Below are 12,317 nucleotides of genomic sequence, written 5' to 3'. Positions count from 1 at the left end.
TTGGGCCTGGGAATATAATGGTCCTCTAGAACGCGATTAGCCGTTTTATACTTTTTGGAAATTCAATACGTGCTTTTCGAATTCAACCCTGCGGTTTGGCCTCCTTGAGCCTGCAACCATTTTAATTAAGTAATTAAATAACTTTTAGGGGAAAGACAGAAAGTTAAGGTGGCTCCCGACTACTCGGCTTCAGGTAAGTGTCTTGAAGTAATTAGCAACGCCACAATGTAAACCTCTTAATACTTGGAAAGTCCTTCCAATTGTCAGTGGACATTATTCCCAGACTGAACTCCATGGTTCATGGTCAATCCATCAATCCCAGCTACATTCTTAGGCAGTTGGTATACAATTTTAGAGTGAAGTATTGAAAAAAATTTGAATTTTCAATTAAAAATTCTGATTTTAGAAAGTCTGAATTTGATATGGGAATTTTCAAATTGATTTGGAAAAGTTGAAGTAATTTTGGAAAGGTCTGATATTAGTTGGAAAGTTCGGATTCTGGATGGGAAAATTTTAAATCAGACTGATAAAGCCGATATATCCAAGGGTTAAAATTAAGTAGTACTTCAGATGCGTTTCCTTCGAATGGGAGTGGAAAATTATATATTTGAAATAACCACAGAAATCGATTGAAATGTTTTATGAAAATTTTTCGAACAGGTAGCAGTTTTCCGGTTATTGATGTTCAAACATGGCGTTCTTCACCGAATATTGTTTTAAAGGGGGTCATCCCGTGTGAAGGCCGTTTTTTTTTGGCTTTTTTAAGAAATTTTTTGTGAAGAACTGGATAAACATATAAATACGAATTTTTCACCATAGATTTATCAATATCTTGAGCGTGCATAGTAATTTTTCCACCCCGATCGCATAGTTGGTTATTGAAATACACCCTACACCCTATCCAAAAAAAGGTGTTTTTCAGCTGCCACGCTAGAGGGCGCTGTGATTATCTTAAAGAAAAAAAGTAAACGGCAGACGCGCAGACTTACCTACAAACTAGGATTATTAAAAAAATATTAAAAGCTAAATTTTTGGTGCCGCGTTAAACTTCTTTTTGTGAATTTTGATGTTTTTTCACGGCTTCTTCAATGAATAAGTCGTGAAAATTTCAAAGAATTTCGTTTAATAGATTTTGGACTATGGTGGCAGCCGATTTTCAACATGCAGTTTCGAGAAAAACGCATTTAAAAACTAGAATGTGATATTTACAGCCATAAAACCTTAACTGTCCATTAATCTGCTATAACTAATTCATAAACCTTAGGTTTCTTGAAGAAACACATGTACAGCCTTGGCTTCAATTCCTGCCCTTTTAGCGAAGTCATTCGAACATCATTCGGATTGATAAATACGAGCTTTATTACGGCGATCGACATAAATCTGGCAAGTGACTTATCACGCGTTTAACACTATAATTTCCGAACGACTCCGAATATCAAAAAATCACTTTGCCCATATATTCTACACTATATCTAAATACAATTGATGCAAAAAAAATCGATTCCGCGAATCTGACACACGGGATGACCCCCTTAAAAAGTTTTTCGCCAATAATTTGGAAACCATACATTTTATGCGGAATATTAAGCAGATGTAAAGTATATTTAATAAGAAAACAAAGGAACCATTTTTTTAGGAACAATATGGATTGAGTTATAATTCGTCAAATATAAATTTGTAATAGCTTAGAAAAGTGAATACTTTTAACAACAAACAACCCAAAATTAGTAACTTTCTTTTGAAAATTGACCTAAAGCTTTTTTGAAATGCTAAAGAAGATGAGGTGTGATAGAAGTCGGTGGGAAAAATAATAACGGAGTTATGATCAAAATAATTAATTTTCGACATAAATAAATAATAAAATAAACCGGAATCTGTTTTTCTCATATAAATCGAAAATAAGCCGGCGCCTTTGGAAATCTCAAGCAAAATTTTTATTTATGAATAGTGAACACTTAACCTAAGAAACCTTAGCAACTAGCTTAATCTAAGCTTACAATTATTGTCAATAATTGTAATGCCACGGAAGATTAATATGCAGCAAGTGGCCGTACATAAGGTTCCAAAGTAGTGGGCCCAACAAAGATTTCTGTGTACTCCTCCGATTACTTTATATTCAGTTGGGCGTAGTTCTGCCACATAGAGGAATTTTCTATTCGCGAAGTAGTCCCTGATGATTTATTATATATACGCGTCGGTTTAAAGGCCATATCGCCGGGACTCACTATGCAGGGTCAAAAGCGTACTTTATATTAAGGTTGAGGATTCCGCAGTATTTCTCCTTAATGTTTTTCTACCTTCTGCCAGGATAACTAGTGCGTTGATGGTAATCATTTTCAAACGCGGAAAATTCGTATAGTTACTACAACACACCTCCTGCTTGTTCTATAGGTGAAATCGCTCTATTTCATATAATGGAATGCAGTGTTTTCCCCATTGTTTCGAGGAACTGGGTTTTGTTGTAATTGTCGCTTTTTGAGGTGTGTTTGATATTCCGTCCCGCCTGGATTAAGAGCCCTCGCCATAACCCACTATCGAGGCCTAACAACTGGCACTTTGAAAACATCATTATAAATGAGATTCCACAATATTGGTCTTAACACAGAATACCTGTGGTAAGAACGTATGTATGTTATCTGTAGTACTAAAGCCTTCCACTTGTTAGATAGCCCTCAATAAGTGCACCCAAATAAGTGGGTAATCCAATCGTTGCTAGAGAGTCTCTACTAGATTCCAATTACCCGAGTTGAATTGATTTTCAGTCAAACCGGTAACTGCTTTAATGGGGTTGATTGTTGATATGGCTGGATAGAAGCCCAGTTGCGAATCTAGTAAGCTCCCAGACTCTCTGCAACAGGTAGCAATTTGGTATAGATTATCCACATGGCTTGACTTAATAGTCACTTTGAGGACTGTATCGACTACAAATCATCAGCACCTTTTTCATCGTTACTGCGGGTATTACTCGCGCAACTAAAAATCTCTGGCCGCTGTTGACGCGCTTGCCCCACTGAGTAAATACATTTTTTGGGGGAGACCAAGACATGTTATTTTCAATTTTGAATATTAGCACTATAACCCTGTAAACTTTTCCGCTTGGATTTATATCCGCTTTTGCGCTTTGTGATCCCTTGTAGTCACATTACTTCACCACCGAGTTACTCCTAAACGCTGCTCATCTGGCAGTTGACTATTCCATCAGTAGTAAGGCCTTTTAGTGGAGAAAATCTAACGTCTAGGTACTGATAAGTCGTATGGCTTTATAATGCACTGCGTAAAAAGTTCTCTCCGAGGGTGTGTATGGTATGGTATACAGGTCAGCCCACACCTCCATAAATGGTTGGTCCTTCTTGGGCACGTAGGCCCCCGACGGCTTGGCTTTTTCTTCAGTTCAAAGACGATTGCCTGGTGATCACTGTGAGTGTAATGTTCACGGACGTTCCAGCATGCACGCTAGTAAAGAACTAAAGAAAGTTAGGTCTACAACCGAAGGGAACCTTCAGTATGTAAACCTGATTACTGTGCCCCCTGCCCCTCATGAAATCATTCACACTACTCTGTTAAGGCAAAGAAGATTTACTACCTTAGAAACAACTTCGACTAGAAATTTAATATTTTTCGGAACGCCCTGTGACACTTTAGGCTAGCAGATTGCTCACTCAGTCGCGGGAGTCTTCAGTTTTGCTCTCGACGGAACTTTTCTATTCCAACCTGAAATTCACACTTTCGTTCCTCTGTATTCTGTTCACATTACGCCTCTGCATCTGCGGTATTATCTGTGCAGACCATGTTACCATCATGAGTAGTTTATAGGCTTTTCTCCTATCTCATCCCTCCATGACTCACTATGCAGCACTTTGATGGCTACCACCACCATGAACTTCTCCTGAATGGATCCATATCTTCATCGGTTAGCAACATTACGGGTTGTGATGCCCATTTTTATCTTCTCGGCTCATCCTTTTCTACTTTTGTTGGCGCGTTAGACACCACGTTGGCCAAGCTGCGATGAGCGGGAGCCATTATCAATCGTTGCCGTTACGTATCGGCAAACTTACACTTATCTCTTCCTTTATTGTTTAGGACGAAATCTTAAAATTATCAATTCCGATACTATTTTTTGACTTTAAAAAAAGCATATAAACATTAATTGAAAAAAGTGAACGAAGATATTTCTATTCGGTTTGAACTAATTGAATCGTTTCAAAAATGTTAGTTGCGAAAAATACACCACACTAATCAATGCGAGCTCATTTCTATCTAGTATCATCGAAAAGAGTTTTTCAGCCTGCCTCAAATGCTTACCATTATAGAGTCATTATATTCAAACCAATCTACATTTTTACATTATTTCTCACAAAGGTAAATCGTTCGATATCACCTACATCCGAATCGTATTCCATTCCCCGCGGCCGGAATCCTTTGCAATTTACAAACGAGTATCCCAAAATGGACCGTGGATACCGTACCAGTTTTACAGTGCGTCCTGTCGATATACTTATGGAATGCCCGACTCTTTATCAATAAAAAAAGGAGAAGATGAATCTAGAGCATTGTGTACCAGTGAATACAGTGACATTTCACCACTGAGGGATGGAAACATTGCTTTTTCGTCTTTGGAAGGTCGACCAAGCGCAACAAACTTCGAAAACAGTATTGCATTGCAGGTAAGTCTATTGTAAGGTATCCTTTGAGTTGAACTTTTATATCCGTAAGTAACTTCTGCGTCTGTAAGCTAGTTCTACTTATCTAATTGTCTAGTTTAAAATTGCCATTCATTCTGCACTCCAGTTCCAAGGATAATCGATGGCAAAGGCCGTCTAGAAGCATCCCTTTCAAATAGGTGCTCTGAGTTCCTTAAATCCTGAATACAGCTATTCCTTCGTATTCTTTGTTTATAGACAATCTACATTATAGAGCTAGTGTAATCTTCGTTTGTCAATTAAGGGAGAAGTCCCATGAGGAGGTTTTCAGAATCGATTTTCAGGTTATATGTGAAACAAAACCTTATTAAAATCGATTCAATGTTTGTCTGTCACACCCGTTTTGCTCGGAAATGGAAGAACCGATTGTCACAAATTTTGGTGAAAACGTGTGGTCTGTGAATCCCTTTACATATAGCAAGTGGCGCCATTTTTTGTTGAGGTTGAATTTTTACAATGACTTTTTTCGAGTAAATTGCATAATGTCCGATGTCAATCATAATGCACATCTTCGATTGGAGGATCCGAAACACTTTTTGGAGCAGGTACGACTACAGGACTTTGCTTTCTCGATGAACCTCTTGATGCACTAGGACGGCCTGTCTTCTGGTGTAGGAGGGGACGAGCGTAATGCTCAATTCTCGGCAAACCTTTCGATAGATAAGCCAAGCGTTAACTATCTAGCGTCTAGCCAAGCAAAAAACATCCTCATATAAGTTGTACTAGCATGTCATTAAAATCAACATCACCCATATGTTTGTTGTATTGTCGAATGTATTCATTTTGCAAAGATGACCATCTCCAAACGGTATCCATAGGTTCGATGCCAACATATGTTGAAATCAAATGTACGGTTTTGTTGTCGTGCCATTTCGCAGCCAATATATTTTGGTTTGCTTCCGTCCAACGGGTATAGGCACCACGATTTAGTTCAGTACAGCATCACTTTCTCGGCTTTTGGGACTCGGTTAGGTCCCACTGAACCGACGGTTAGTAATCCTTTTTCTTCCAAAGCAGCTATAAGCTTGTAGGAAGAAAACCAATTGGCTGTATAGATTTTGAAATTTTTAACGGGAGGCATATTTTTGCAAAGTTTGATGCCAATATCGCCACTGATTCCCAAATCAGACGTTTCCTTGATTGTTCCTTTCCCGGCATAAATCTAAAAAATCATAACTACATCTGATCCACAAAGAGCAAACATTTTAACCCCCCCCCTTTATGAGGTTTGCTTTTTATGTAGTGAATCATCGAAGTACGGCTTTTCGTTGGAATCAACACTTCATCGATCGAGTTATGCACTTGCAGTGGGATTTTCGCAAAATTTGATTTGGCTTTTTGCTACAAACGGACGATCCTGAAACAACTTGTCATGGTCTGCATCTGTCCTTGGTTTCATTTGGGTATTGATGATTTCCAATCTATTCCTGCTCATTATATCTGCAATAGATGCAATCCTTTTTTGAATGAGCCATTTTGTATGAAGGAGCTTTCACAATGTTCGCCAAAATGTTGGTTCCAATAAATGTTTGTATTTCGCTTGCGTTCGTTTTCATATTTGTCTCCACGTCTTTCTGAACCGAATAGAGTTTGTTCTTCAAAACTATATTTGTGTTGCGAATTTGGTCCTGGGTAATTCATCGCTTTAAAAATCTGATGAGACTGATTGTAGGAAACGCTGTCGCGAGCGTGTATTCCCGCGATTAACACAAAGTTCATATCCTGACGGCCCAACCTCTTCTACTACCTTATCATCGTCAGGCAAATTTGTCCGCAGAGTACTTTGTGAAATCCAAAAATGTTTAAATCATTTCAATCTGAATAAATCATCAGAATAAACAAACCGATTTCAACAATACGTCGCTTGACGTCTACAATAGCATCGTCAATGTCATTTGCCTCTCAATACTATTGCGGATTGCGGACACCAACGTCGAATGTACATCTTGTACATTTTCTTCCTCGGATTAAGTGACCCGCCCACCGTAACCTATTGAGCCGGATTTTATCCACAACCGGACGATTTCGTCAGTGTGTAGCCTACGGAATCGTCTATCCTCATGTAGGGGGCCAAAAATTCTTCGGAGGATTCTTCTCTCGAATGCGGTCAAGAGTTCGCAATTTTTCTTGCTAAGAACCCAAGTTTCCCAGGAATACATGAGGACTGGCAAGATTATAGTCTTGTACAGTAAGAGCTTTGACCCTATGGTGAGACGTTTCGAGCGGAACAGTTTTTGTAAGCTGAAATAGGCTCTGTTGGCTGACAAAAACAACTACGGATTTCATCATCGTAACTGTTATCGGTTGTGATTTTCGACCCTAGTCAGAAGAAATTGTCAACGGTCTCAAAGTTGCAGTCTTCTATCTTTATTCTTCCCGTTTGACCAGTGCGGTTTGATGTTGTTGAAGGCAGTTTGTACATCTCGGGTCGTTCTTCCCATGATGTCGATATCGTCAGCATAGGCCAGTAGTTGGGTGGACTTAAAGAGGATGGTGCCTATCGCATTTACTTCAGCATCACGGATCACTTTCTCGAGGGCTAGGTTAAAGAAGACGCATGATAGCGCATCCCCTTCTCGTAGACCGTTGTTAATGTTGAACGGTCTTGAGAGTGATCCTGCTGCTTTTATCTGGCCTCGCACATTGGTCAGGGTCAGACTAGTCAGTCTTATCAATTTCGTGGGGATACCGAATTCCCTCATGGCCGTGTACAGTTTTACCCTGGCTATGCTATCATAGACGGCTTTAAAGTCGATGAAGAGGTGGTGCGACTGATGGCCATATTCCAACAGTTTTTCGATCGCTTGTCACAGAGAGAAAATCTGATCTGTTGCTGATTTGATTGGAGTGAAGCCTCTTTGGTATGGACCAATGATGTTTTGGGCGAATGAGGTTATCCGGCCTAGCAAGATAACGGAGAATATCTTATAGATGGTACTCAGCAACGTAATACCTCTATAATTGCTGCACTGTGTGATGTCTTCCATTTTATGTATGAGACAGATAATGTCTCTTTGCCAGTCGTCAGGCGTTGATTCGCTGTCCTACACCTTGAGCACAAGTTGATGAACCACTTGGTGTAACTGGTCGCCTCCATATTTAACCAATTCGGCTGTAATTCCATCGGCTCCTGGCGACTTATGATTTTTAAGCCGATGAATTGCACAGACTGTTTCTCCTAAACTTGGTGGTGACAGTATTTGTCCGTCGTCTTCAGTTGGCGAGACCTCCAACTCGCTGATGTTCTGGTTGTTCAATAGCTCATCAAAGTACTCAACCCATCGCTCCAATATGTCTATTCTGTCGGAAATCACATTTCCCTCTTTGTCTCGGCAGGATGAGTGTCAAGGTGTGTAAGGCTTCATCCTACTGACCTGTTGGTAAAGCTTGCGCGCCTGGTGCGGTTGCTCCTTGTACTCTTCGAGTTCATAGACCTGTTGGTTCTCTCAGGCTTCCTTTTTCCGTTTGTGAAGTCGCTTCTCCGCTCGCCGGAGTTCGTGATAAATCTCCGCGCGTGCCCTCGTCCTTTGAGAATGCAGCGTTACTCGGTATGCAGCATTCTTTCGTTCCGTTACTAGCTTACATTCATCGTCAAATCAGCAGTTGCGACTCTTTTTGCGGCTGGGGCCAAGTGTGTTTGTGGCCGTATCAATGATAACGTTCTTCAGGTGATTGTGAAGATCATTTGTTGATGCTTCATCTTGAGGATCTCTGTTGACTGCGGTTATTGTGGCATCCATTTCCCTCTTTTAGGTATCGCGGAGGGCTTCAGTGTTAACTCTCAGCTGATTGTCGGAGGAGATTCTGGGTGGTGTTGTTATTCGAGCTCGGAGCGCCATGCCAATGAGATAGTGGTCCAAATCTATATTGGCCCCCCTATATTTTCTGATATTCATCAAGGCTGAGTGAGAGGTGGCGACGATCAATACGTGGTCAATTTGTTTGAAAGTGGTCTCGTCTGGAGAGGCGCACGTATGCTTGCGGACCGCTTTCCGCGCAAACCAGGTAATACCAACAATCATTTCGTGTGATACTGCTAATTGAATAATCCGCAATCCGTTATCATTTATATTTTGATGTAAACTATGGGAGCTAACGTATCGCCTGAATACGGGCTCCTTCCCTGCTTGGCTGTTAAAATCCCTAAGTATGATTTTGATATCTTATCTGGGATAGGCTTGGAGGGTCCGTTCTACTGCCTCATAGAAGGTACTCTTCCCCGACTCTGCAGTCTCCTCTATAGGGGCATGAACGTTAATGAGGCTTATATTTCTAAATTTGCCTCGCAAGCGCAGAGTGCACAGTCTATAGCAGTAGGCTTCATTTTTGGGCTGACTAGGAAACCTACTCCGAGCACATCCTGTAAAGCTGTTACATCAGCCCTATATTGTTACAGGGTATCGGCTAGCTGCTTTGCAGTTTCATCTCTGTACAGGAAGCGCACATTCCATAAGAAAATGCGCAAATCGTTAATCCTTTGTCATTACCGGGTTCGTTGTTGTATTATCCGTCCAGTCTGAGGCTCCTGTTCTGGCTTCGTTACTTCGGTTTTCCGTGAAGTTTTGTGAGCCCTACTCAACCCCCAACCTGGAGGACCAGTTGGTACTCTTTGTCCCGTTTTCAGGCGCGGAAGACTCGCCTTCATCCTTCTCCGTCTGCGGCTTTTCGTTAAGAAAGAGTTCCTAGCGGTCACCACGTGGAGGTGGAGATAGGCTTTGGAAGTAGAGCTGTTTGTGTTGATTCAGCAGGCGTTCCCTAGGTTTTATGCTCCATCGTGTTTCGCCCTGGGAGCTATACTACCTTTTGACAACCATGTAACCATATGGCAACAAACACACACAACGTGAGTTAGCTTCAGTTTGACCAGCCTGTGGCACGTAGGCAGTAAATGGTTTTCACCATAGTGGTCCAGCCGATCAGCAATTCATACTCTAGAAGGCACGTCCTGTTGTACTGTCTTCCCTAATTTTTCGCTGAAGATAGCACACTGGCTGACATATTTTCAAGGGTAAAAATTGTTAATGACGAATGTGTTAGGAAAACTGCGCGATTGATACTCCATAAAATTTCTACAACTCTCCAGATCTCTTTTATACAAAGCATTGCAGAAATGCTGGGATTTCGAGAGTTCTGTTCACGATGAGTTCCTAAATAACTATCAGGATAACACAAACTGAATCGGATCGCTGGTGCTGTAAGTTAGTTTAGTTAAATGGGGGGAGCCGCAGCTCCGAGCACTCAGGCCATTATTAGGCCCATTGTACTATCCCCGTAAGTTGCCTATTCAATGGCTTCCTGCCTACGGTGTTCGCAGGCTTTAGCGAATCTGAGAACATTCTCAAGAGGCAGAGAGTGTGCAGATTCTTCATTGAAGAAAACCTTGCCAAGGTGTCTTCGTCTGAGATCTGAGGATGCCGGGCAGCTGCATAAAAAGTGCAGGGCAGTTTCCTCCTCCTCCTCACATTGGCTGCACACAGCCGAAACCACTACCCCAATCTTTTCCATATGGTAGTTTAAGGGGCAGTGTCCCGTCAAAAGCCCTACTAGGGTTTTCATGTCCCACTTCTTAAGGGACAACAAAAATGCCGCTCTAGTGGCCCTAGGCTCCTTTACAAGGATTTTCGCTTGCCGGCAAGAGTCCAAATTTCTCCACTCGGTTGCGTGAATCCTTGCAATTTCACCTTTCAGAGTAGACTTGACAGTAGATGGTCGGATTCCAAGAGCTGGTTCTGGGCCCACCATTGTGGATCCAGACCCTCGGCGAGCCAGTCTATCAGCCCCCTCATTACCGGCGATGTTAGAGTGCCCTGACACCTACATCAGGAATGTTTCATTCAGTCGGCCAAGTTTCAGCAGCACCTGACGACAACTCCACACCAACTGGCTTGATATGTTGTTGCCATCTAGTGCTGATAATGCCGCCCGACTGTCGGAACAGATTCGAATGGTGCGACCCCTCCATTTTTGTCGCAGACATTCTTCTGCTGCCAATGAAATGGCATATATCTCCGCCTGGAATATGGTCGTCATTTTTCCGAGGGGTCGGGCCAGTTCTATAATCGGATTCTCCGAGAACACGCCTGCACCCCATCCATCCTCCGTGACTGACCCGTCGGTGAAGATTATTAGGTCTGTAATCTGAAAAGACTCATGGCCACTTGTCGACCATTCTTCTCTTTCGGTGATTACGACAGTGTATGTCTTTTCAAAGACGAATCTGGAAACCATATGATCGGTCGGCATCAGGGCTACCGGATGTTTTTCAAGGAATTTCCATATAGACGCATGCCCGTTGGATTGGCCGCCTTTCCACGCCCCAATGGTATCGAGCCTATATGCGTCGTTTGCTGCTTTCCGTTTCACCTGCAAGTGGATGGGGGGTAAATTTAGGATGGCTTCAAGTGCCGCAGTCGGCGTAGTACTCATTGCTCCAGTAATACTTAGGCAACCAAGTCTCTGAATCTGCGTTAGCAGCTTCCTGCTGTTAGCAAAGTTCAGTCTTGGCCACCAGACGATGCATGCATACATCAAAATGGGTTTTATTATGGATGTATACATCCAATATATCCGTTTAGGTGAAAGTCCCCAGGTCTTACCTATCGCATTCCTACAGCACCAGAGCAATCTGCAGGATTTCTGGTATTGTTCCTGGATATGATGCTTCCACGTTAACTTGGAGTCGAAATGTACTCCTAAGTACTTGACTGTTTGTGCCAGCTGGATTTCCGCCCCTGCTAAGGTGGATAGCGTATAGCTGCCCCACCTGACATTCTTAGTGAACATAACTAGTCCAGTCTTTCTAGCGTTCACCGTGAGTCCATTGCGGAGGCACCAGCTGTGGATTACATGCAGAGTTGCACTCAAGCGGTCACATACTGTGTCCACAAACTTGCCGTTAATTATTATGGCTAGGTCGTCCGCAAATGCTTGCGCGAAGACTTTTTTGTCCTCCAGGAGCCACAGCAGGGTATCTATCACCAAGAGCCATAACAGTGGAGAGAGAACCCCTCCCTGTGGGCAGCCCCTGAGACATCCTGCTTCAATAGACTTCTGGCCGACCGATATGTGGATTTTTCTCCACTCTAGCATGTGAAGGATCCAACTGATTAGCAGCGGTTCGATTCCATGCTGTCTTGCCGCATCACAAATTGCCGCAAATGAGGCATAATTGAAGGCACCTTCGATGTCCATGAATGCGCCTAAAGCGTATTCTTTATCGGAGATCGCCTTTTCAATTTTTGCCGTAAGTTCATGGAGTGCTGTCTCCGTGGATTTGCCTTTCTGGTAGGCGTGTTGCCTATGGTGAAGTGGCCATTTAGGAATGTGTGTATCCCTTATGAACCGATCTACTAATCTTTCTAGTCCTTTTAGCAGAAAGGACGTTAGGCTGACCGGTCGAAAGCTTTTTGCGTCTGTGTAGGTGGGTTTTCCTGGTTTGGGAATGAACAACACCTTCACATCCCGCCATCTAATTGGAATATAAGCGTGTGCTAGGCATGCCCGATATATATTCCGAATGTGTCGACCCAGGGCATCCATTCCTTCTATTACTAGCGCAGGAATGATGCCATCCGGACCTGCAGACTTATATCTGTGGAACGAGCTAAATGCCCA

The 12,317-nt window shown here is 42.4% G+C and overlaps 1 protein-coding gene across 2 annotated transcripts in view; it reads left to right on the top strand.

Moving 5' to 3' along the window:
• LOC119648033 (laminin subunit gamma-1) overlaps window positions 1-12,317 on the top strand; it is an 81,219-nt gene that overhangs the window by 23,001 nt on the left and 45,901 nt on the right. For both annotated transcript variants that reach the window (XM_038049458.1, XM_038049459.1), the window contains exon 5: window positions 4,363-4,667. In XM_038049458.1, the coding sequence (XP_037905386.1) occupies window positions 4,363-4,667 (305 nt within the window). The remainder of the gene's footprint in view (window positions 1-4,362; window positions 4,668-12,317) is intronic.

The sequence above is a fragment of the Hermetia illucens genome, chromosome 2 (assembly GCF_905115235.1).
Source record: "Hermetia illucens chromosome 2, iHerIll2.2.curated.20191125, whole genome shotgun sequence".
Classification (NCBI taxonomy): Eukaryota; Metazoa; Arthropoda; class Insecta; order Diptera; family Stratiomyidae; genus Hermetia; species Hermetia illucens.
The sequence above is the reverse complement of the archived record's forward strand: the minus strand, read 5'-3'. Positions and strand labels throughout refer to the sequence as shown.